Source organism: Pseudopipra pipra, chromosome W (assembly GCF_036250125.1).
Source record: "Pseudopipra pipra isolate bDixPip1 chromosome W, bDixPip1.hap1, whole genome shotgun sequence".
In the NCBI taxonomy this organism is placed as follows: Eukaryota; Metazoa; Chordata; class Aves; order Passeriformes; family Pipridae; genus Pseudopipra; species Pseudopipra pipra.
In genome coordinates, this window is record NC_087580.1 from 12,934,109 (window position 1) to 12,956,608 (window position 22,500).

The 22,500-nt window shown below is 54.9% G+C and overlaps 4 protein-coding genes across 8 annotated transcripts in view; 1 reads left to right on the forward strand and 3 right to left on the reverse strand.

Moving 5' to 3' along the window:
• LOC135406301 (hydrocephalus-inducing protein-like) overlaps nt 1-18,310 on the reverse strand; it is a 116,401-nt gene extending 98,091 nt beyond the window's left edge. The window contains exons 1-7 of the mRNA XM_064640718.1: nt 17,906-18,310; nt 17,260-17,415; nt 16,643-16,836; nt 16,280-16,462; nt 15,922-16,041; nt 14,499-14,658; nt 14,231-14,403 (exon numbers count right to left, since the gene is read on the reverse strand). Coding sequence (XP_064496788.1) covers nt 14,231-14,403; nt 14,499-14,658; nt 15,922-16,041; nt 16,280-16,462; nt 16,643-16,836; nt 17,260-17,415; nt 17,906-18,274 — 1,355 coding nt within the window. The 5' untranslated portion in view covers nt 18,275-18,310. The remainder of the gene's footprint in view (nt 1-14,230; nt 14,404-14,498; nt 14,659-15,921; nt 16,042-16,279; nt 16,463-16,642; nt 16,837-17,259; nt 17,416-17,905) is intronic.
• LOC135404848 (kelch-like protein 10) overlaps nt 1-22,500 on the forward strand; it is a 130,431-nt gene that overhangs the window by 101,040 nt on the left and 6,891 nt on the right.
• LOC135406021 (hydrocephalus-inducing protein homolog) lies at nt 1,381-7,367 on the reverse strand. The gene is made up of 8 exons (XM_064640547.1): nt 6,844-7,367; nt 6,004-6,249; nt 5,544-5,689; nt 4,981-5,202; nt 3,675-3,835; nt 3,379-3,491; nt 2,509-2,791; nt 1,381-1,679 (listed from the first exon to the last, which is right to left on the reverse strand). Exons 1-8 carry the CDS (start codon nt 6,935-6,937, stop codon nt 1,517-1,519), a joined length of 1,428 nt encoding a protein of 475 aa, XP_064496617.1. The 5' UTR covers nt 6,938-7,367; the 3' UTR covers nt 1,381-1,516.
• LOC135406076 (hydrocephalus-inducing protein homolog) lies at nt 7,453-14,061 on the reverse strand. Of its 5 annotated transcripts, none has more exons than XM_064640631.1 (10): nt 13,871-14,061; nt 13,141-13,240; nt 12,512-12,611; nt 12,151-12,319; nt 11,716-11,865; nt 10,558-10,612; nt 9,740-9,944; nt 9,137-9,370; nt 8,403-8,554; nt 7,453-7,635 (listed from the first exon to the last, which is right to left on the reverse strand). In XM_064640631.1, the coding sequence occupies exons 1-7, from the start codon at nt 14,021-14,023 to the stop codon at nt 9,886-9,888; spliced, it is 786 nt and encodes a 261-aa protein (XP_064496701.1). In that variant the 5' UTR covers nt 14,024-14,061; the 3' UTR covers nt 7,453-7,635; nt 8,403-8,554; nt 9,137-9,370; nt 9,740-9,885. The 5 variants fall into 5 exon arrangements, with proteins under 5 accessions (XP_064496701.1, XP_064496700.1, XP_064496704.1 ...); XM_064640630.1 differs by having other exon boundaries at nt 7,453-7,638; XM_064640632.1 differs by lacking the exon at nt 7,453-7,635 and adding an exon at nt 7,652-7,769.

The following is a 22,500-nucleotide window of genomic DNA, read 5'->3' on the forward strand; positions in this document are numbered from 1 at the left end:
TTAAGAAACTGCATACGTGATAGAAAAATTAGAGCAACAGGATGGGAAAGGTAGAGAAAGTAGCAAATAGTAAATAAAGTAACTATAGCCATGAGAAAGAGGCAGCATTTGCGCAAATATAACGTAGGTAATTAGGAGCCAATGATGAGCTTGTATTTGGAATATTAATGAGCCTAATTATTAACCTTTATAAGCATGGAGCTTACAGCAATAAAGTTGGATTAGTCATGATCAATACTGTGATCGTGTGATACTTTCCCGTCGTCCGCAACATTCAACACCTCCAGGGACGCTGACTCCACCTCCTCCCTGCCCAGCCCATTCCAAGGCCTGATTACTCTCTCCCGAAAAAATTCCTTCCTAATATCCAACCTAAACCTCCCCTGGCACAGCTCCAGACCCAGCCCTCTTGTCCTACTGCTGCTTCCTGGCAGAACAGCCCCACCCCCACCTGGCTACACCCTCCTGGCAGGGACTTGCAGAGAGTCAGGAGGTCTCCCCTGAGCCTCCTCTTCTCCAGCCTCAACACCCCCAGCTCCCTCAGCCTCTCCTCACACCACTTGTGCTCCACTCCCTTCCCCAGCCTCGCTGCTCTTCTCTGCTCCTGCTCCAGCCCCTCCAGGGCCTTCCTCAACTCAGGGGCCCAGAGCTGGACACAGCACTCCAGGGGTGGCCTCACCAGCGCTCAGTCCAGCCCAACAATCCCTTCCCTGCTCCTGCTGCCACACTCTTCCTCAGCCAGGCCACCATCCATTGGCCCTCTTGGCCACCTGGCCACACTCTGCCTCCTCTTCAGCTTCCTGTCCATCCCCACTCCCAGCTCCCTTTCTGCCTGCCTGCTCTCCAGCCACTCTGGCCCCAGCCCGGGGGGCTGACGGGGCTTCTTGTGGCCAAAGGGCAGGACCCGGCCCTTGGCCTGCTTGACCCTCATCCCCTTGCAATCAGCCCATGGATCCAGCTTGGCCAGGTCCCTCTGCAGAGCCCTCCTGCCTTCCAGCACATCAGCACACCCCCAGCTTGGTGTCAGCTGCACATTTGCTGATGGAATGCCTGCTTCTGCAGCAGCTGCAGATGCTCACCCCAGCCTTTAGCCAAGCAACTGGAGTTCTTGGTACAGTCAGTGCTGCTCCCACATTAGTCGTGCAGAGTTCCTGGTGTGACCAAAGGGACACTTCACTACCCCACCCATGACACAAAGGCCGAGGAATGGGAATTCCTAAGAGAGCAGAGCAGGCTGTGGAGCAATGGGGGTGATGTCTGATCACAGCTGCTTTCCTGGAGATGGCTGAGCCCCAGCTCCCAACCAAGCACCACACGGACACCTGCTCACTCCCCTCCCGGGGAGGTGGGAGAGAACTGGAAGAGTAACAGTGAGAAAACTTGTGCGTTGAGACACAGTTTATTAGGTAGTACACAGATGAGGTAGAGATGGGTGTTGGGGCTTGAAGAGTAGCTGGGGAGGTCTCTGCTGAAGGCTGGGAAACCACGAGCAGGAGAAGCCATGACACAAATGGTGTCACTCTAGTTTTGCTGACTGCTGCACCTTCTTCTTGGGTTTGCTGCTCTGGGTTTCACCTTTTTGCAGTGATGTAAAGCGTTTCAGATCAGCCTTCGGCAAACAGCCTTTCCCCATCACAAACACCCGTGGGCTCTCCTGAGATGGCTTCAGATTAAGAAGTCTAGGAAGAAAGGGACTGGTATTAGCCAGATGAACATTTCCAGCCAGCCAGCCACTCGCCTGTCTCCTCACAGAGCACACAGTGTCACATCCTCTCTCCAGGTAAGTAGCGAGCAGCAAATGAAACAGAACTGCACTGCCTGCCATGGAGGCAGCAGAGGTGGAAGGGCAGAATCACAACCAGTTATGGGCCTGGGGACCAACTGTAGCACACGGGGTTCCAGGTAGAGAAGGAGGCTGTGCTTGCCCCATAAGGAAGCATAGCTAGGGACTGGCTGGCCCCTTGACAGCCGTTCTGGATCTCCCATTCCAGATTTTGAAGCCGGGCAGGAGCTTAGTGTTTCATACAGTGTCTTTTCCCATTGTCTCCACACAGATCCACAGACATCTCCACAGACATCTGGCCTTGGCCAGATGATCATCTCTCTGTGCTCCTGTATGCTGTGTGTTCCTGCTGCCTCTCTGGGGCTGGCTGTCGCCAGGGCTGCACGCTCACCCACCCCAGTCAGAGGGACTGAAGGGAGGGTGTCAGAGGATGGAGCAGGCTCTGCTTGGTGCTGCCCATCAACAGGACAAGAGGCAATGGGCAGAACCTGATGCAAAACACCTTCCACCTGAACATGGGGAAGAACTTCTTTCCTGTGCAGGTGACAGGTTGTCCAGAGAGGGTGTGGAGTCTCCCTCACTGCAGGTATTCCAGAACCCTCTGGACACAATCCTGTGCCATGTGCTCTGGGATGACCCTGCTTGAGCAGGGAGGGTGCACCCAATGGCCCGTCCTGTGATACCCACCAGGAGTATGGATTGGAAAGCACATGGACATTTCCTACCTGCACAGCATTTCGGCCTTAAATTCCCCCACACGCGTCGGGAAGAATTTCACACGGAAAATCTGATTCTGGCCAGCAGGGATGGTACCGCAGTGGGGCTCGATGGAGAACAGTGGTGGGTACTTGACGGGAGTTGGAGAGAATTCCAGGGAGGAGCTAAGGTGCAGACTTGGCTGGGGTTGAGTTGGCTGGGGCTGAGTTGACTCGAGCGGCAATGCCTGCTGCACCAGCCTTGCACAATTCCCTTCCCAGAGATCCTCAGCAGTAGAGGACAAGAAATCACCTGCAGGAGGAAAGAAGACATCTTTCAAAGACAAAATCCTTTGTTCCCAACAACTCTGCCTCCTGCTGCAGGTGGATAGAAGAGAGCTGGGATGCACTTGGAGTGCCTCTGGCCAAGTACTTTCAGCAGGAGACAGAGCAGCTGGGAGCAGGGTCTCCACCTGCAGCACACACTCCCGTGCCGGGGCAGGAGGCTTGGTTTTAGACAGTGACTTTGCATTTGCCCTGGAGTGGGGAACTGCATCCAGACAGCGGCTGCAGGGCAGCTCACTTGTTCCACCCTGGTTTTTCCCAGTCTCAGAGACTTCCCAAAGAGGTGCCCTGATGCCCCCCTTCCCAGTCCTGACCCAGCACATGGCTGTCCCTGGAGCCCAGCTCAGCTCCTGTGCAGAGCACAAGTGGCAGAGCAAGAACAGGAGGGGCTAAAAGGCAGACAGGGGGGAAGGAGAAAACTCTCCAGCTGCAGCTGGGAAGTGGACAGGGATGAAAAAGCAATTAATATTTTGGGGTGAAGTGGCAGGGTCTTCTCCCCAGGCCCTCAGCTACCAACTGAAATGGCCCAGGCACCACCCAGAGCCAAACACTTACGTGTCTGAGTGGACGAGAACGGCCTTCCAGAACTCTTTGATGGTATTTCCTCCTCCAGAGTCTCCACCCAGCAGTATTTCAGGGCTACATTCCCTGTATTGGACATCTGGAAACTGAAAAACAAGGAGGAGGAATAAAAAGCAAGTACTAAAGTAACACTGTCTGGTGGGCTCCTGGTACCACCTTCCCCAGGCAACTCTGCCACGTTCAGAATTGCTGCCCTGGGTGGCCCAAACAAAGTATTTCAAAGTCTGCAAGTTTAGGAGGAAAGGGCCAACACGGTGCCCAGCACTCACGTGCTTATCTCTGTCTGGAAGAGCTCAGTCTGCTTCAGTTGAACCTCGACCGTGTCCAGTTTGAACTCGGCGTAGTCAACCCGAGCACTGAGGACAAGCTCGACCTCGTGGCTGCTCCTCTCCACGATGGTGTGAGGTGGTTCCGGGACTGCCTTGACCACCTGCAGGCAGAGGAGGGAAGAATCACTGAGCAGAGCCCAGAAAGCCAGGCTGAGCAGGGAAACCTTTGGGCCTCCAAACTTGGCCGCATAGAAAGGACATTCAGGTTTCTTTGCCTGGAAAGATGACAAAATTGGACTGGTGTACTACAGCATTGGTTTCTACCCACTGATCAAAGCAGTCACCACCACGGCTATTAATACACCCCTGGGGACTATGGTCAGCTGTCAGTCCCTGTGCTTCAACCCTGGAGAGCCTCTGACCTTTTCCCTGGTCCCCTATAAATCCAGCAGGTCTCGACATTAGGATTAAGTTCCCCTGCTGGAGCCCTGTGGATGGAGAAGCCCAAGACTGACTAGTCCTAGAAAGAACTTTTTCCTTCTTGTCTTAGGAGAAAGTGCTCTCCAGATGGCACATGTGGGGTGGGAGCTGGCTGTGGGCATTTTGGGATGTGAATGATCTCACTGGGAAAGTCTCCAACTGCTGATGCCCTGATGGGGAAGTTGGGTTTACAGGACTCACAATGATTCAGAAACTCAGAAAGAACCTTCACCAAGATAAGTGTGTTTGGCAATAATGACAGAAAAAGCAAGACTTTCTGGAGATGATGCTTCTCCAGACTCCTGCGTACTATCACACAGGGCCTGGGCTGCTCCATAATGAGATATCCCCCACAATACAGAGGCCACAACCAAAATCTCTGGTGTCGGTGTAGGCAGAGCTCAGAGCTCACTGGTGTATGCACAAGAGCACTTGTGCTGCTCTCCCCTTCGGAACAAGAGACAGAATGCAGTGGAATTAACTCCTTGTGGGTGACAAGGCACCAAATCAGATGAAGAGACTGTCAAATGGGATAAAATCAAACGTGACCTCCCACTCAACACGGGCTGCAACACTCGGCTCGTGGCACAGACCGGCAGTTTGCGTGTGGATAAAGGTCTCTTGCCCAAAGGCTTCCCCCTGTGGTGTGAGCCCACCCGCTCACTGCGCATCCGCCTCTCCCCAAAAGGCACTGCTGGTGAACCTCCCGGCTGGAGCCAATGCCCAGGGGAGGCAGGAGCTGCTCTGCCAGCAGCGCTGGTGCTCTGCTGCTGTCAGCAGGTCCTTTTGCAGCAGCTCGGTGAGCTTTTTCTGCTGTGCTTCTTACCCTCCGCTTCAAAGGCCAGCGGGCTCCCGGGAGTCTCTCGGTGGTATCCTCCCACTTCTCACTGCGCATTCTGTCGTCCCAGTCGCAAACCTCCTCTGGTGGCAGCTGGTATTTGATCTTGGCCACCTTACAGTTCACAGAGTGCCTTTTGACGGTGACCGGGACCTTGGATTTCAAGGTCACTCTGATATTCTTGGCACAGCCAGGCTGGAGGTGTCCCACCTAGGGAGAACCAGAGAGTCAAGACCAAACTGGAATCACTGGCAAGGGCAGCACTGACAGCAAAAGGGACTGATATGGCGAGCAGCTGTGCTGGGAATCAGCACCTCAGTGAGGATTTATGTGAGATTTGACAGAGCAAAATATGAACAGAAGGTGCCACCTCCCAGAACGCGGAGCCTTTTCTGCTGGGCTGACAGCCCTGCCCCAGCAAAGACAGGGATTGCATCTCCTGCATGGCACTGGAACGGGCTCTCACTGGTATGTGGTGACTCCCTGCCAGCTCCCAGGAACACCAGGAAAGGGCCTGAGCCACTGAGAAAGGCAGGGCTGTCCCAGCTCACCTTGGGGGAGAACTGGAACGGGGCATCTGCCAGCAGACACTCAAACCGCATCACCTCCTCCTTGCTGCGGTTGGTGACTGTGAAGGTCTTGTTGCAGAGCTCCCTGACTGCACACTCCCCAAACTTTATGTGATTCGCTCTGACAGCTGTGAAGAAGAAGAGCAAGAGACCTCAGCATGCAGTGATGTCCATCCGCCCCCCTCACTTTCAGAGACACGTGTATGTTCAGCTCTTCCTTCCTCCAAGCCTCCCTCCCTCCCTCTGGGAGGTCCCCAAGCCCGTGGCTGTGCCTGTGCCCAGCGACAAGCAGCACAGCACACACTGCTCTGTGTGCATGGCTGGCAAGCTCACAGGCCCCCAAGTCCAGTGGGTGACAGCCCAGCCCTGGCTAGAGAGAGGACACGCATGACCAGACATTTTCCTCTTCCTCGCTCTACCTTGGCAGCCTCTCCTCTCTTACCCTCAATGATGTCGTCCTCCAGATTGCCCTCAGCATTGCTCCCCTGGCTGTCTTCTGCTAGTCCAGGGAGGTTATCAAGGGTGAAGGCATCATTGTGGCCTTCACCCACCAGCTCTATGTCGATCTCACTGTTGCCTGACACTGGCACACGGATCTTCCCTTTCAGACGTTGGGCCAGGGTGGGTTTGAAAAACACGTCAAACTCTGCTGATTGCCCGTGTTCCAGGAGCAGGTAAGGCTTCTTGGCTGCACGGCAATGGGAATCAGAGTTAAGTGATAGAGCTGTACAGAGGAAATATTTCCCTGGGCTATACGAGGAATAAGAGGTTGGAATCAGTTGCTTCTAAGCACAGGTTCTCCCACCAGTGGTTCCAGACCCTCTTCCTGTGTTCACAAGACTATGCCACCATCACACATATCACCACTTAAGCGGCTTAACCTCAGGTTAACGCCCAGCCCTCATTCCATCTGCTTCCAGCCAGCTCCTGCCATACAGAAGGCTGAGCCAAGGAGCGGTTTTGGCTTCTGCTGGCTGGCTTGTGTGCTCAAGGGCTGCCTCCCTTCAGGCTGGTACCTTCCCACACGCAGCAAAGACCTCAGCCAGTCCACTGAGGTGGTGATAGTCCCCCACAGCTCAACCCACCGTGTCTCGAAGAACAGAAAAACTTCCTACAACTTGCTAGGAGGAAACCCTGCAAGGAGTCCACAAGAAAAGCTCGGGGGACAAAGAGACCAAGGAAAGAAACTATGTCCAACATGTGGCTGCTGCTTAGACAAGCCAAGAACAGGGCACACCTTTTCCCTCTGTGAATGATCACGCTGCACAGTTAATGAATTTACCTTTTCCAGTGGAGTCCTTTTCCATGTCTGCAGTGTGGAAGGCACGGAGTGCGGACTGCGTGCTTTTCAGGAAGAAAACTCCCTGGTCATCCATGATATGAACTGTAAACTGAGAAAAGGGAACACGGAGCACAATGACATTGGTGTGAGGAGAGGCTGGCACGGGGGTTGAGCCCGTACGGCCGCTGGTCCAGCACGGGGAACCCAGACCACCTCCCCACCTCAAACACAGCGCCCAGCACAAAGGTTACGTGAAGTCACACAGGGAAAAAAGGGTATTCAGAAGCATATGGATAGAACTGACATAGAGCCAAACAGGACAGTCAGTCACGAGCAGAATGTAACAGAACCACAACTAAGTTTAATTAAAATGGAGTCAACCAGTATCAAATGCAATCTCATGGAACTGGGACGTCACCCACACCCACATGAGAACAAAATGTGAGCTGGGAGACGGGGGAAAAACACCCCACCACCTTTCTTGTCTTGTGTTCAACTGACAAGGAAAGACTGGACAGAAAATCACATTTTTTGGGACCTTTCCTCCACAGGACAAGCACTTGTTCCCAGCCCAGAGCATTCCCCAAGCAGGTCCTTACCTGGGTGGGTACGGTGCCATTGTTACGAAGGACCAGGGGGAGTGTCTGTGAATCCCCCAGCAGGAGCCTCCTGAAGCGCAGCACAGGGGTTCCTCTCTTACTCCGAAGGCCCGGGCACTCGACTGTCACCTGAGGCACGTGCCCCTCTCCACTGACAGTGAAGGTCAGCTCTTGGGGTTTCATCTTCACGGAGCTGCTGGAGAGGCACAGAAACCATTTCAGCCAGAGCCTTCCAGAATAACAGTTCTAAATAATTTCCCTCATTTGAATCATGCCGTACAGCAGATAAATAACGAGGCACCAGATGAGACGTGGCAAATCCTCTGGCTGCAGTGATAGGAGACATGCAACAAGCAAAAGCACACCATGAGAACAGTACAAAAGCAAGAAGGGAAAACCAAATCAACACCACCGTCAGTAAAGGTTATTTCCAAGGATCCTAAAGAAGGAATTGCTTGTTAGGGCAGAAAGCTGACTTCCCTGTTCCAGTTCAGCCACGAAAGGCTTGGGGAAGGGCAGGTCAGAGCCCCAGTACACAGGTGCCAGGGAGAGGAACTGGGCTTCTCTTTGATAAGAGCTCCAGTCACTCCCCTGATAAAAAAATAGCTTAATGTATGCCTGGAAACCACACAGGACCACTTCCTTTTACACAAATAAGGAGGAAATCTTGACTTGCTGGCACAGAAACTGCTTCATCTGAGCATTTGTCCTTGGAAAGCCCCAGCTCAGCTGTTGCACTTGTCAGTAACTTCCAGCTGGCTACCTGAGGCCCTCTCTTCAGAGTCCCTCACACAGCCTGAAGTATCCTCCTCATTTTCCTGCTCTGCTCTGCCTAATGCTTAATGCCTCCTAGATCATCTCATGCCAGGTACTCTGCCTAAGGGCACTGAAAGCATTAGAGGCACCAAGAGAAGAGGCAGCTACCAGAACGGTCCCCCCAGTACTTCACGGGGTCACTACCTTTTTGGGCTAACAAGGGAAGCTGTGAAGGTGCACTGGTAGTCCTCCTTTTGTTCTGGAGTGAAGGTCACTGTAGCAAAGGCGTGGGATAAGCCAGGAATGCTCATCTCGACAGGATCCAATTTGAAGATGTTGCTGATGAGGCTGTGAGGCTTGGGGGGAACCCACAGTGCAGTGTTAGTGTCACATCTTTCAATGTGACCCAGTACATTCCTAGATGCATCCCTGGGAACAGCCCCAGACAGCCTGTCTTGCTTCATGCTTCCCTGGGCAGGCTCCCTCCATGCCAGGGGATGCTGACCTTGCGCCAATACCCAGGCGAGCAAAAGCTTGCTTTGAGGGCTGGGCAGCCACCCCAGCACATGTGGGAGGTTGGGATGGCACAGAAACCCCTCAAATAACCCCGGACTGGCCTTTCAAGAGAAGGAAAAGCCAGGAAATGCTCTGCTTTGAGCTCTGCCCCATCGGTCTGTAACAGCCCCTCTCTGAGTGTGCTTTCGAGAGATGTTCAGAAGGATTCCCACCAAAGACCCAGAAGCGTGAGCCAAAATTTGCTTGAGAGATGTGGAATTCAATGCAAGTGCCCCCCTGGCATTGCTGCTCTGCCCTGCAGTTCGACCTGCACTGAGCTGGACTGGTCCAGCTGGGTCAGAGACCGCAATGACTCTGGAGAACAAGGCAGGCTCTCACATGGCCTTTAGAGAGCAGCGCTCACCTTGGCCTCTTGTTCTTACCTCTCCAGGCAAGGCTTTGATGGAGAGGACCACATCACATGGGACACTGCTGCCATTAGAGATCTTGAAGCGAGCCGTGGCCCGTTGCCCAACCTGAACTTTGGTGAAGATGAATTTGTTATCATCTCTGATGAACACACCGTTGGCCTTGCACCGACTGTAACGTCTGGCGGAGATTGACATTGCTGTGGATCGGGTACTGCTCAAAGATGGACGTGACGTCTTCAACAAGCGCTGCAGACAGACCAGAGGAAGGGCTGAGGCTGGAGAACCTCTTTGCTGAATTCACCTGGACCCAGTTGGCCTCTCAGAAGGCTTGATAAGCCCTTTCTGTCCAGGTGACTGCAAAACCCAGCCTTGGATGAGAGAGCTCAGTCAGTGAGGATGGAGCTCAGTCAACCTCAGTCTTAAAGGGCATTGCTTTCCTTTTATGCTTCCACACATCCCTCCCAGCCTCTCCCCACTGGTGGACTTGAAAAGGACTGCAGCCTCTGAGGATTTTAAGGTGGGACTTCAGGACCAGGGTGCCTCTCTATCCAAGTAGCAAGTTTAGGTGCTGATCAGCAGCAGGACTGCCCACGGCAACCTGTGGACAGCACGTACCTGGGAGGCAGGACTCGGCAGTCAGGGTAAAGGGAATGCCGAGGGGATTGTCCTTGGGGTCTCTGTTGCTGATGTCAATGTACAGCTGCTCCTCGCATTTCCCCTCTGCTCCTGTGTTGCAATCCACTGTGATCTTCTGCTGGCCCTCAGGACCGACGGAGCCGGAGCAAGGGGACACCGTGAACACGCCTGCAGTGAGCTGAGCCTGCAGAAAGAGCACCAGGACAGGCTGATGCCCAACAGCCGTGCCCTGAACACCCCCAGCAAGGAGGATGCCACGCCTTGGCCTCCAGCTGGGCCCGAGCACCCAGTGGCAGGGCAGGGAAGGATGACTCCACAGCGCAAAGGCAGCCCCAGGATGAGATGAACAAGCCAGGAGGAGCTGCACGTCTGTCCCGAGTGGCAGAGAGAAAGGAGTTGGGGTGAAGAGAATGAAGGTGGTAGCTGGGATCCTTCAACCTCCAGGGGTACAGGAGAGCAGAAAGGACTGAGAGAAATGCCGGGAGAGAGGGAGGGGATTGGGAAGAAGAAAAAGCAGAGCTGTCAGTGCTCTATGGATTGGGAGTTCAGATGGGGACAGTTTGCTCCTGTGGTGTTCCCAGATCTGTGCTGGCTAGCAGCCACCAAACACAGGACCTGCTCCCCTCTCTTGACCCCACAACTGCAGGTCAGAGCCAGAGCATGGGACTGTCAGTGGAACTGAGCAGATAATGGACTCTCCATCCCACAGACCTTGTCCTACCCCCAGCCTGGGCACAGCTGCATCCTCCCCCATCCCCTGCAGCAGCACACGCTGGGCAGGAGCAGGAGCCACCCACCTGTGTGGAGCGTTTTCTTTCCCTGACCGAGGGGGCAGATTCCTCTTGCTGTGAACTGAGAGGAGAAAGCAGAGACATCTGTCATGCTGAGCTCCCCTGCCTTTGTCTGAGGCTAAAGCTGGCCTTCCTCCCCATGCAGGAAAGCCTTCCTGCTCTCGATGGCCCCCGGGGAGCTGCCTGCAGCACCCATTGCTGCAGCTCATGGACAGAGCAGCTCTGTCACCAGCTTTGTCCCACACACGGGGATACTGAGGTGTTGTTTTGCTCCCTCTTTCCAAGCCAGCAATCCAAATGGACAATAACCCAGGTCTGGCTGCTGAAGCCAGGCAAGGCCTAGAGAGCAATTGTTATATAACCATACGAAAAGCAGAGAGTTAAATTCAGAATATAGATTTAAGCAGAAGCACAAAGAATGTAGTCTTAGAGACAGCAGAGGCCATAACTCATTAAAGAATGCAGGATACATTGACACAAAAGAACAGAAACATATGTACTCAGGAAAACAGAAGGAACTAAGAGGCTAAAATTGGTATATAGAATGAAAACAAAGGCTGATAAGGAAAGAGGATGAGCTAAAACCCAGGCATCCTTGCCAAGATATCAGGAACCTCCGCCAAATAAGCTAGAAAGGTAGCCAAAGTAGGAAAGTTCACAGAAGTTCGTGATGGTGATGGGAGGAGGGCCGGGGACTCATGAGGCTGAAGAACAGGAACGACCCTCCCAGATTCTCCCCAAATTGAAGACCACACCTCTAACTCCGCCTAGACTCCACCTGTTATGAATATTAAAAATGTATGTCAGAATATTATGCATATTCATGATGTATGATGCAATTACTTGCCAAAAATTGTATAAAAAGACCAGCTGTGAGTTGCTGGATCGAAGCAGTTTCCCCAGGGAGACCTGGCTGCTTCCCGGCACCGTGAATAAAACATACCTCCTGTTTAAAGGCTACAAACTTTGTCTCTGAGCAGTTACTCCGTCCGTGCCTTATTGGGGGCATAAAATTGGCATCACTGCCTGTCACACAACCAGCTGTGTGGTGGTGCCTCCTCAGACAGAACGGCTGGGGCAGGTCTTCTCTTACCTTTGCAGTGTAGGTGCTTGGTGGATGAGGAATTTGAAGTTGAGGGCGCCTTTGTTCTCCACAATTAAGACCTGGCTCTTCTTGGTGCCCTTAACCATGGCACCGAAGTCGATGGGCGAGGCAGGCTCGATGCTGTACTTGCTGTACACAGCTCTCGCTGACACCCTCACTGGGATGGTGGCAACGGTCTCGCCTCCTTGACCCGATTTGAGATCAATGACCTGCAACCAGAGGAGGGGCTGGTAAACACAGTAGAGAGGCCAGCCTCTACCTCTGTCCCCTGACCCCAGCCCAGGTCTCCAGCAGCTCACCCTCCCTTTTTAAAGGCCTCTTCCAGAGCCAGATTTCCAGCTCTCTTATGAAGCCTCCCAAATGGTTTTGGAAGTCTCTGTTTGTGTGTGTAGGAGAGAGGATGCCCCAGCTAAAGCCTGCTTTGCACAAGACACCTCTCCTGCTTATGCTCCCAAGACACACTGTGCTAACACAGCCGGGCCCAGGCAGCTCACCTGGCAGAGCAGGATGGGTTTGCTCTCAAGAAACACTTCAGTCGTGGGGTGGAAGAGGACCTCAACTTTCACAGGTGGCCGGGAGGCTTTCAGCACAGCCCCCTGCGGCCGGACAGTGAAGGGAGATTCCAAGTCACCCCTCTTGGCACTTCCAGTGGTCAGCTTGAAACTGTGGAGAAAGGGAAAGAATGAAGACCTCTGCAGTTGAAAGCACAGGTGCCACCAGCACAGCCAGCACTTTGCACAGGACCAGAAAAAAAAGAAAAGGGAGCAGCATGGGAACAGGTTCTAGCCATGGACAGAGGGAGAACGCAGGCCTGGGAGCCTGAGGAAAAGCTCAGCACCAGGCAGCTGGACTCACCTGTACTCAATGTCATATAAGCCTTTGTTCTGCAGACTCAGGACTTGCTGCTTATTATCCAGGACATTAATGGTTCCAAATTCCAAGCTGCCATCTGGACCTGCAGAAAACCCACAGAGCGAGGTAAGAAGTGGTGAATATTTGTGAGCTGCTGCAGAGCACACCAGCTCACAAGCTACACAGTTGGAGTTCTTGGATGGCACAAAACCCTCTTCAGCAAGTGTCCCTTCTCAGAAGTGTTCTCTAGCTACTTGGCTGCCCTTTCTCTTCTCACTCCAGTATCTGCAGGGTAGAAGCCAAGCAGCTTGGTTTCCATTTCCTTGCTTCCAAGCACAAATCCAGCTACTTTATGTGCTCTGCTGAGCCAACTGCCTGTTCAGATGACTGTTGTTTCAAAGCACCAAATGCAATCTGCACGTGAAGCTGCACATTTCCAAGTTCAGACGGGAGAGACTCAAGGCTGTTGGTGCCCTGACAGTGCTTTACTTCACGCAGCTTGCAAGGTCTGTGCTTTATGGATCTGTGCCACCCTTGCCTGCTATGCCATCCCCTCCCAAGGGCTTTGGTTGCCCACCTGCCAAGGTAGTAAAATGCATCTGGACTGTGTTGTCTGGGAGGCATCCACTGACCTTCAGGCATGTTGATGCTCAGATTAACATCGTAGACCTCCACAGAGACTTTGATGGTTTCAGCCTGAACAATGCCCAGGATGTTTTCTGTATCTGAAACCTGAGGCAGCAAGAAACAAACACTGCTTAGACCATTCTTTTGGAAGACAGCCTCTAAGTCCTTGTCTCTGCCAGCTGCTTCCCCCACGGCCTCCCTGGCTTGACAAGTGTTTGGGGACTCCCAAGTTTTCTTAACCTGTTCATCTCAGGCTGCCCCGGCAGGATTCCGCTGCAGTAGGAAACCTTATCAGCCCAATTCTGCACTCCCACAGCAGGGAATGGTGCTGCTAAAGCACCCTTGAGAGGGCCAGGGCTGTAAACACAACCACAAGAAATGCGAGGTGTCCCAGAGCAGGTGGCATTGACAATTAGCGCCCTCCTCGTCAATCACCTCGCATGTTTGCTGAAATGCAGCCTCTAAACCACAGGGAACAAAATCCCAGAAAGGGTGCAGAGGGGATGCTGGTCTGTACAACCAAACAACAGCCTTCAAGCCTGCACAGCAGCAAGGTGGCTGTGGTACAGGCTCCGGATGCAGAGCCTGGGCACCCGGCCAACCCAGCACAGAGGCAGAAGTTGGGGCCACAGCACCCCCGTGTCTGTCAGGTGCAGCTCTCCCTGACTCTGTCCCTAAGAGCACACGGCTGCTTGCTCTGCCCTGCTCTGCCAGGAAGGCCCAAGCCCCTCTCACCTCTAGTTGGATCATCTTATTTGTGATGCCAATCTTCTCGGCCTTGAAATTCAGCTTCACCTCAAAGTCTGTGCGGGGCCCAACGATGCCCCTGCCTTGCGATGCAGAGAACTCATCTCCAAGGTCGTCCAGCCCACTGAGATGCCATGCCATGGGCAGTGGGCTGTCGTTTCTTAGGACCAGGGTCTGGGTGTCAGTCCTGCAGAGACAGGAAGACACTCAGCGTCAGTGCTGGGTGGTCACACCAGCCTGGCCATTGAATGCGGCTCAAAGCAGCTCCATCTGAGCCTCTGGAACCAGAGTCAAACCTCTTCTCTTTGTCACGAGCCTTGGAGTGCCCTCAGCCGTGGGATGACTGACCTGTGCAGAAGCAGCTTGTTGAAATGCAGCTCCTGGGGACTGACCCCCAGCTTCACTTGCACCCCTTGGCAGCACAGTTGGAAGACCGCTGGCTCTGGGTTGTCCTTGATCCAGCAGACGAGACTGTCTTCCAGGAGGCCAGCAGAAGTCGGGTACGCCCAAACACTCAGCTTCTGAACCCGTCCCCACAAACAGAAATACAAAGAGCCCTCTGTGAGCAGGAGGAACGGCACTTCTGCGGTGCCTGCCCTACCTGCTCACCTCCTACCTTCTTCTCTTTGGGCTGCAGCCTCATGCTGGGAGGGTCCAAAAGGAACGTCTCTCCTTTGCTGTCGTTCTCAAAGGAGAAATGCACCTCTGCCTCCATGGGGGAGTCGTTGAGGATGGTTAACTTTTCGCTGTTGCCGGGGCAGTTCTGTGCCTTGTACCTGTCCAGAGAAGGGGAAAAGGCTGCAGAGGAGACTGTTGCCCTCACCACACACCGAGGAAAGTACTGTGTGCTGGCAGCAGGAGGTGGCACTGGAAGACCATGGTCTAACAAGCAGGAGAAGAAAAAGGATCCCTGTCAGGGGCACGAGGCACGGTCTGTGTGCTCATCCTTGCCTGGCTTTGATGCTGCCCCTATACCTGGTGCCTGCACCCCAGAAGCGTGACGATGCACAGGCCATTTCAAGAGTGTTTCACACCATATAAATTCAAAAGTGCCTGGAAAAACAACAATACACCAGGCACAAGGGTTCTTTCCCCTTCTTTCTTGGGGTGCCTTCCCTGCAGAGGATAGAGAAAGGCTTTGGAAAAGATGTTTGCAAAAGAGTTTTGCTTATCTCTTTTAGAAAAGTCGTCAGACTACTGTGGGTTAGCTCAAAAGTCTGAGGGAAAGAAATCAAAAGCATCAGTTCCCAAGGGGAATGTGAAAGATAACAAATGACCCTTCCCTGAGGTGTGCAACTGAATTTGGAATGAAAGGGCTAAAGAGGCAAACAGAAATCCCAGACCATCCATCAGCCTGGCCTTCCAGAGCTCCCATGGAGACAAGACCTTAACTTCAAATATTATTAAAAAAATAAAAAGAAGAGTGACATTAAAAACAGAAATATGCCAACAGCTACAATGACAACATTTTTAGGCAGACTTTTTCCAGCACTGTGGATGCACTGGAATCTCAGGAAAACGCAATTCCTGCTGTAAGTTCCCCTCTGACTCACACATATTGGCAGGTCAAATCGCAAAATCTCACTACTATTAGAGATTAATGAAAGGTTTACAAAACCATCTAGAGAATACTTGCTTGTTTGTCTACCTGTCAAGCTCAAAGCACTTGAAAAAGCACCATAAAGTTCATTTCCTAAGGGGTGGAGCTGAGATGTGGAGGGGACACAGGTTGCCCCAAGTCACCTTCGGGCTGGCAGCAGCAGCTCTGGTGGCTCTGGACACCAGGGCACCCACAAGGCTGGCAAAGCAGCTCCTCCAAGGCTCATTTGCCTGTTATCTGCTCACACTCACACATCTGTGCTCCCTCAAGCCCATGTGTCTGCCAGGTCTCTGCCCGGGACTGCCCTGCATTGTGCCACTGGGACAGTGTGTCTGCAAGTGTGTCCAGGAGAGCACAAGGCCCTGGAGATCCCCTCCCGACATCTCAGTCTGTACAGGCAGCACACAGGGATGCTCACTTGGGAGCAGGGAGCACATACCACTCTCCTGACTCGCCACAAAGCAGCGGTCCAAAGTGGAACTGCTTTGTGCTCATGACATATTCCTTGGAGATGATGTCCTCCTTCTCCTTGCTCTTCCTCCAGCGAGGAAACACCAGCCTGGGCAGAGACAATGGGGAATGAGGAGCTCTGAGATGCTGCAAGTAGGAAATCTAGTCAGAAAGCCATCACCCTTCTCGGTGGCTGAGGTACCAGTTCAGCCTCCCAGCTCCCAGCAGTGGAAGGGATGCTGGGTGACTCAGGCAGCACCATCTGCCCCAGCCAGAAGGTCACAAGGGGCAGCCCTGGCTCCCAGGTCGGGGGTGCAGTGTGGGATGCTCCTGTGGCCCAGCCTTACCGTGGGTTCTGGCTGATGCTGGGGTACAGGGCAGTGGCACTGCAGGGCAACTGGTACAGGCGCTTTGAGCCCAGGATCTCAAAGTTCATCAGCTGGTCAAACTGCCCTGGCACTGTGGGGCTGAAGCGGATCTTCAGTTCCACCTCGCCGTGGGCAGGAACGATCCAGCGGAACCTTCTCAGCCTGGCAGTTAAAAGGGAAGCTTCAGACATTGCTAAGGGGCAAAGGAGACAAGGAGGAAGGCTGTGCACTCACCATCCCATGGAGGCACTGGCAGAGGGTCGCTGCGGAGCTGAGGACGATGGACCTCGTTTGGCAAGATGAGCGTGAAGCACAGGGATCACCTCCTCCCCTGCAGCTCACCTGGCAGGTCTCTCGAGGGTTGAGTCACTCTGCAGTTGGCTTTTCATTGGCTCAGGTGAACTTCTGGGTGTTTCTGGGGAGTGATCCTGGAGACTTTTCGGGCTCTGGGGGGAGTTTGGCTTTTCCTTGCTAGACTTGTGTCTGCTCGTGGCTTTCCCCTCATTCAAGTGGTCCTGTGCCTCTGCCTCTGGGGCCTTGGCATAAGGGGAGAGAGAAAAGGGAGAGAGAGGTGAGACCTGCCCTGAGACACCCCCCTCCTGGAAAGCAGAATGGGGGATTTGTTAGCCAACAGGAGAGAGAATAAATAATCACCAGTGCCCATGGACTTGGTCTTCCTTATTGGCCTTTGTCTTGCCTCGGACACCCCTCCTTACCCAGGACTCTCTCCCCACCAAGGACCCTTGGGTTGATGGGTTTAAGCCATTTTTTTCCTGTTGTCTTACAGAACTGCTCTGTGCCTCCAGCAGAGCTGACTCTTTTCTCTCATCCCTGGTGGAAAGGATGCCTGCAGACATGGGGCCCCATCACGTCTTCACTGCCCCTCCACGGTGACCCTTTTCCATCCAACCTGTCCCCTGCCCTGGCACCCTCACTGAAGGCACAAAAGGAATACCCACCACATCATCTTCTGCAGCAGCACCCTCAGGTTCAACAAGGATGAAGTGTCTGAGGTCTTGTGATGCTGTGGGGACTCTGTCCTCCTCTGGGTAGGGGACCACAGAGAAAAGAGAGCCAGGGGGAATGGGAGGTCCCAGTCCCAGAGAGTGCAGGATCTAAAACCAAAGAGAAAAGCCTGTTTATACTCCTGTCACCTTCATCCTCACACTCCTTCCGTAAAGGCCCTGAGCTTTTGGCAGTGGAGTTTTTGATTTATACAGAGTACAAATGCTTTTTTATTCACAGTGGGTCAGCAGGCTCCAGAGCAGAGGCAGGACCTACAGTGGGACCAAGAGAGAAAGCTCTCCCAAGTGACTCAGCTGAAGAGAACAATGCCTGGGAGCTGCCCTGCCCTGGGACCATTTTTAATGATTTCCAGACTGAGAAACTCTCTGAACAGATGGGATGCTTGGACACAGAGCACTCCCACTTTCCACACATCTGAGGGAGGCTGAGAACCTCCCCATCCACAGAGATACTGCGGAGCTATTGTGGAACATCATCAGTGGCCTCAACAATGCTCTGTGTTCTTATCACCTGGGGGGCACACTGTTCCAGGGCCCCAGACCACGGCAAGTTCAGCATCTGAGCCTTGCAGGCTTTTACCTGCTTTGGTGGTGTCAGCTTCTTGCTCTTCAGGATCCTCCTAAACACCTTTTCATGACGCGTGACGTGGAAGTCCAAGCAGGGCACTCCGGCATCCTGGCTTCCGACTGAGCCTTCTGCAACTTCCCCTTCCCGCTGAAGACTCTTGTGGCTGCCATGTTTTTCCAGAGGATTCTTCTCTGGCTTCTCCGGAGACTTACTGCTCTTCTTCTCATCTTTGTGTTTAGGGGAAGAGTGGGACTTGTCTGGCACTTGGTTCATGATACCCTGAACCCTGTCCCAGGATGACAGAATATGTCTGATCCTGTTCTGCCCATGGATCCAGCTTGGCCAGGTCCCTCTGCAGAGCCCTCCTGCCTTCCAGCACATCAACACACCCCCAGCTTGGTGTCAGCTGCACATTTGCTGATGGAATGCCTGGTTCTGCAGCAGCTGCAGATGCTCAAGGGGCAGCAGGACCAAGTCAGGGGCCTGGGGGGCCCTGGGGGGCTTTGGGGTGCAGGAGGGTCCTGGGGGAACTGGGGAGGGGCTTTGGGGATTGGGGGAACAAACCAGGACAGACCAGTACAGACCAGGACAGACCAGTAGCTCCTCACTGCTCCCCAGATCTCTCCTGGAGCTGGGCCATGTTGTCATAGGACACCTGAGGACCCCCCAGTGCCCTCCCAGTACAGCCCAGTGCCCCCAGTACAGCCCACTGTGTTCCTGTCCCAGGGTGCCGGGCGATCCCTCTTGGGGGGGTTGGAAGGGATTTGAGGGGGGAGCTGGGGGAGATTTGGGGGGATCTTGGGGTGTTGGATGGGAATTTGGGGGTTTTGGGGGGCTTTGGGTGCATTTGGGGGAGTTAAAAGGTCTTGAGGGCATTGGGGGGTCAAATGGATCTGTAGGGGGAGAGGATTAAATGGAAAAGGGGGGTTGGGGGACATTTGAGGGGGTTAAATGGGCCTGGGGGGGGGAGAGGATGGGCAGTACCACCAGTAGGTGAGTCCTGAGACCCCCCTGGTGTCCCCAAGACCCTCTTTGTGTCCCCAGTTCCCTCCTTAACACCCCAAGACCCCCCCGGTGTCTCCATTTTCCCCAGGGCCTCCCCATGGCCCCAATTCCCCCCTTGACAACCCCAATTCCACTGTCCCCAAACTCCTCCCCACTGTCCCCAAACTCCATCCCTGATGTCCCCAACCCTCCATCTCACCCCAGGAGCCCCCCATGGACCCGTCTGAGCACAAAAACATCCCCTCTCCCCCTCACACTCACAGAAAGGCCAAGGGCATCTGGGGACACCTTGGGGACAGTTGGGGGGCTTTGCAAGGCACTGGGGGATTACTGGGGGATACTGGGACACACTGGGGGGAAGCAGAGGGCACTGGGAGGGACTGGGAGGTTACTGGGGCATTACCAGGACACACGGGGGGACACTGGCAGGTTACTGGGCCATACTGGGGGTTACTGGGTGCTCACTGCAGGATCACTGGGCCATACTGGGGGGCAGTGGGAGGTCACAGGGACACACTGGCTGGTCACTGATGGGGTTACTGGGCCGTACTGAGGGTCACTGGGATATACTGGGGGCACTGGGATCCCCTTACCCGAATGTGGTCCGTCACCCCCCCGCACTTTTGGGGGCACCCCCAGGACCTCTCCCCTGAGGGCTGGGAGATCCCCTAAACCCCACTGCTGGGCTTTAGGGGACCCCGGGACCCCTTCCCTGTGAGGTCTCTGTGTGCTGAGTGTTGGGGGTCTCTGGGGTTCGAGGGGGCATTAAGATCCCCTTTCCCTGGGGTCGGTCCGCCGGGCCGGCAGGGGGCGCTGTGGCAGGAGGGGGTAATGGCGGGTCGCGCAGAGCCTCATGGGAGTTGATGTTCCCTCTTGAGGACTCCGCCGGCGCCTGCGCAGTGCAGCCAGGGCGTTAGCAAAGTTCCCCCCTCCGCTCGCTGGTTCCAGGCCTGCGCTCTGACCCTCGGGAACCCCCGAACCCCTTGGCTAAACCCTCCCGAGCCCTCCAGCCTTTCCACCCGCGGCCGCACTCCCCGCAGCCCCCGAGGGGATCCCCAGAGCCCCGCTCTCCCGCAGGCCCCGCAATCTCCCCCAGCGCAGCCGCACCTTCCGCCATCATGGCTTCCGCCCGCCCGCCCGCCGGGGCTGTGTCCGGGACCGGCCGTGCCCTGGGGCGGGGCTTTGCTGCACTTTGGTGTTAAACCCAACAAACTGCGAGGGGGGACAGCCCCAGAAACCAGGGACTGGCTTCCTTTCCCCGCACAGATGTGGAAAGCCAAGTCCCGGCTGCCCCCCGGCCGCCTCCAGCGCCTTCCACAGCTCCAGCCTCATCCCTCCTCCTCTCCCCTTTACTCGGCACCAGGTTCTTCCTCCTCCTCTCCCTACAAATCCTACAAAACCATCGGGCTTCACTTCATCCCTGATTTCCTCCCTTTCCCCCCCCACCCCGGGGGCCCAGGGAGATGGGAGTGGGGGTTATGGTCAGTTCATCCCATGTTTGTGCTGCTGCTTCAACCTCAGGGAGAGGAGTCCTTCCCCTGCTCCATCCAGCCTGGCTCCCTCCCACGGGAGACAGTCCTCCATGGACTTCTTCAACCTGAGTCCTTCCATGGGGTCAGTCCCTCAGGAACAGGCTGTTCCAGTGTGGGTCCTTCCATGGGGTCAGTCCCTCAGGAACAGGCTGTTCCAGTGTGGGTCCCTTCCATGGGGTCAGTCCCTCAGGAACAGGCTGTTCCAGTGTGGGTCTTTCCATGGGGTCAGTCCCTCAGGAACAGGCTGTTCCAGTGTGGGTCCTTCCATGGGGTCAGTCCCTCAGGAACAGGCTGTTCAAATGTCAGTCCCTTCCATGGGATCAGTCCCTCAGGAACAGGCTGTTCCAGTGTCAGTCCCTTCCATGGGGTCAGTCCCTCAGGAACAGGCTGTTCCAGTGTGGGTCCTTCCATGGGATCAGTCCCTCAGGAACAGGCTGTTCCAGTGTGGGTCCCTTCCATGGGGTCAGTCCCTCAGGAACAGGCTGCTCCAGTGTGGATCCCCCACGACGTCACAAGTCCTGCCAGCAAATCTGCTCCAGTGTGGGCTCCTCCCCGGGCTGCAGGGGGGTCTCTGCTCCAGCCTGGACTCACCCACAGGTCACAGGCCCTTCAGCTCGAGTTCACACGGAGTTGCAGCCACCAAGGAGCCCCAGACTCTGACACACAGCCAGGAGCCCCAGACAGCCCCAGCAGCTGCAAATTTCAGCAGCACATCCCAGACACATCTGTGGCTATCTGCAACACTCCCAGCCCCACCCTGGACACCAACAAAGGCTGTTGTGGTTTCACCCCATGCAGCCCCCAAGCCCCTCCCGGCCGCTCCTCACTCCCCCACCAGCAGGACCCTGGAGAGAACTGGGAGGGGAAAAGCTGGAAAACTCGTGGGTGGAGAGAAAGACACTTTAATAAGGACGAGCAGAAGCTGCACGCAGGAGCAAAACAAAACAGGGGATTCATTCCCTGCTTCCCACGGTTGGGCAGGTGTTCAGCACCTCCAGGAGAGCAGGGCCCTATCCCGTGGAATGGGGACTTGGGAAAACAATCTCCATCCCTCTAAACCTGTCCCAGCTGTGTCCCCTCCCAACCTCCCCCACACCCCCAGCCCCTCCCCAGTGTGTCTGTGCCAGGGGCAGGAAAGGCCTTGGCTCTGGGGAGGCTCAGCACTAACCAAACCACCTCTGTGTTCTCAAGCCTGTGCTCAGCACAAGCCCAACCCCAGCCCCACAGCAGCCCCTGCAAAGAAAATTAACTCCACCCCGGCCCAAAGCAGCACATTCTGGCCCTTATTCCACACCAGTCCCATCATGCCCAGGCCCCACACGACTCAATACAACTTCAACCCCCACCACCCCCTTCCCATTCTTTGCTAGAACACACAGGTCTCCTTCCCTTAGTCTGTGCACCACCCCTGCAAAATGTCCATCAAATGGCCCCAAAATGTCTGTTCAATTCCTCCAGTCCAGTCCTTTGGGCTCCCCCTGTTCTGCTGGTCCCTCGGGGCAGGAGAGGGGCTGTGTGGGGGGAGTTCCTGGGCACCAAAGGCAGCTCAGGTCGGTCCCTGCTGCCCTGCAACTGCTGCTTGGGAGACTCCTCCTGCACTGCTTGCTATTTCTGAAAGGGATTTTTGCCTGAATCTTGGTGGTTTCAGTTTTTCTGGGCTGATTCTTGCTGTTTTGGAGGTTTTTATGATGCCCGATGAGTTCTAGAGATGGACTTGGGCAGGAGGAACCCCCAACCCAACATGCTCAGCTCTTGTTTTCCCCCCCATCAGGATTTGTCCTTCCCAAAGCTTGGGCGGATGGAGGAGGAGGCTGCGAGGAAGAGGAAGATGCCTTGGGCCCCCCAGGCAGGTGAGGAGGCAGTCAGTGTCCCTTTGGGCGGGTGTTGTGCTGGCTCTGTCAGCCGAGCATGGCCCCGGCTGCAGGACAACCCCGCTGGCGCCGCCGTCCTGCCGGGGCCGGAGTTGGGGGGATGTCCTTGGCCTTCCCTGTGGGCCGGAGGCAAATCCCCTCCCTGTCCTTCTTGCTTCCTGCCCCAGGCCCTGAGCTGAGGACGGAGAGCCCGGAGGAC

Bases quoted from the DNA above. Each gene is read 5' to 3' on its own strand.
- LOC135406076 (XM_064640634.1), bottom strand. From the start codon at position 14,023: ATGGCATGGCATCTCAGTGGGCTGGACGACCTTGGAGATGAGTTCTCT. The intron at 11,866-12,150 runs GTGAGCTGCCTG...CTCTGGTTGCAG, and splicing joins AACCCATCCTGCTCTGCCAG to GTCATTGATCTCAAATCGGG. The intron at 9,945-10,557 runs GTGGGTGGCTCC...CTCTTTCTGCAG, and splicing joins AAAGAAAACGCTCCACACAG to GCTCAGCTCACTGCAGGCGT.
- LOC135406021 (XM_064640547.1), bottom strand. From the start codon at position 6,937: ATGGATGACCAGGGAGTTTTCTTCCTGAAAAGCACGCAGTCCGCACTC. The intron at 5,203-5,543 runs GTGAGCTGGGAC...GGTTCTCCCTAG, and splicing joins CGTTCCAGTTCTCCCCCAAG to GTGGGACACCTCCAGCCTGG. The intron at 3,836-4,980 runs GTAAGAAGCACA...CTCTGCCTGCAG, and splicing joins GCTGGCCTTTGAAGCGGAGG to GTGGTCAAGGCAGTCCCGGA.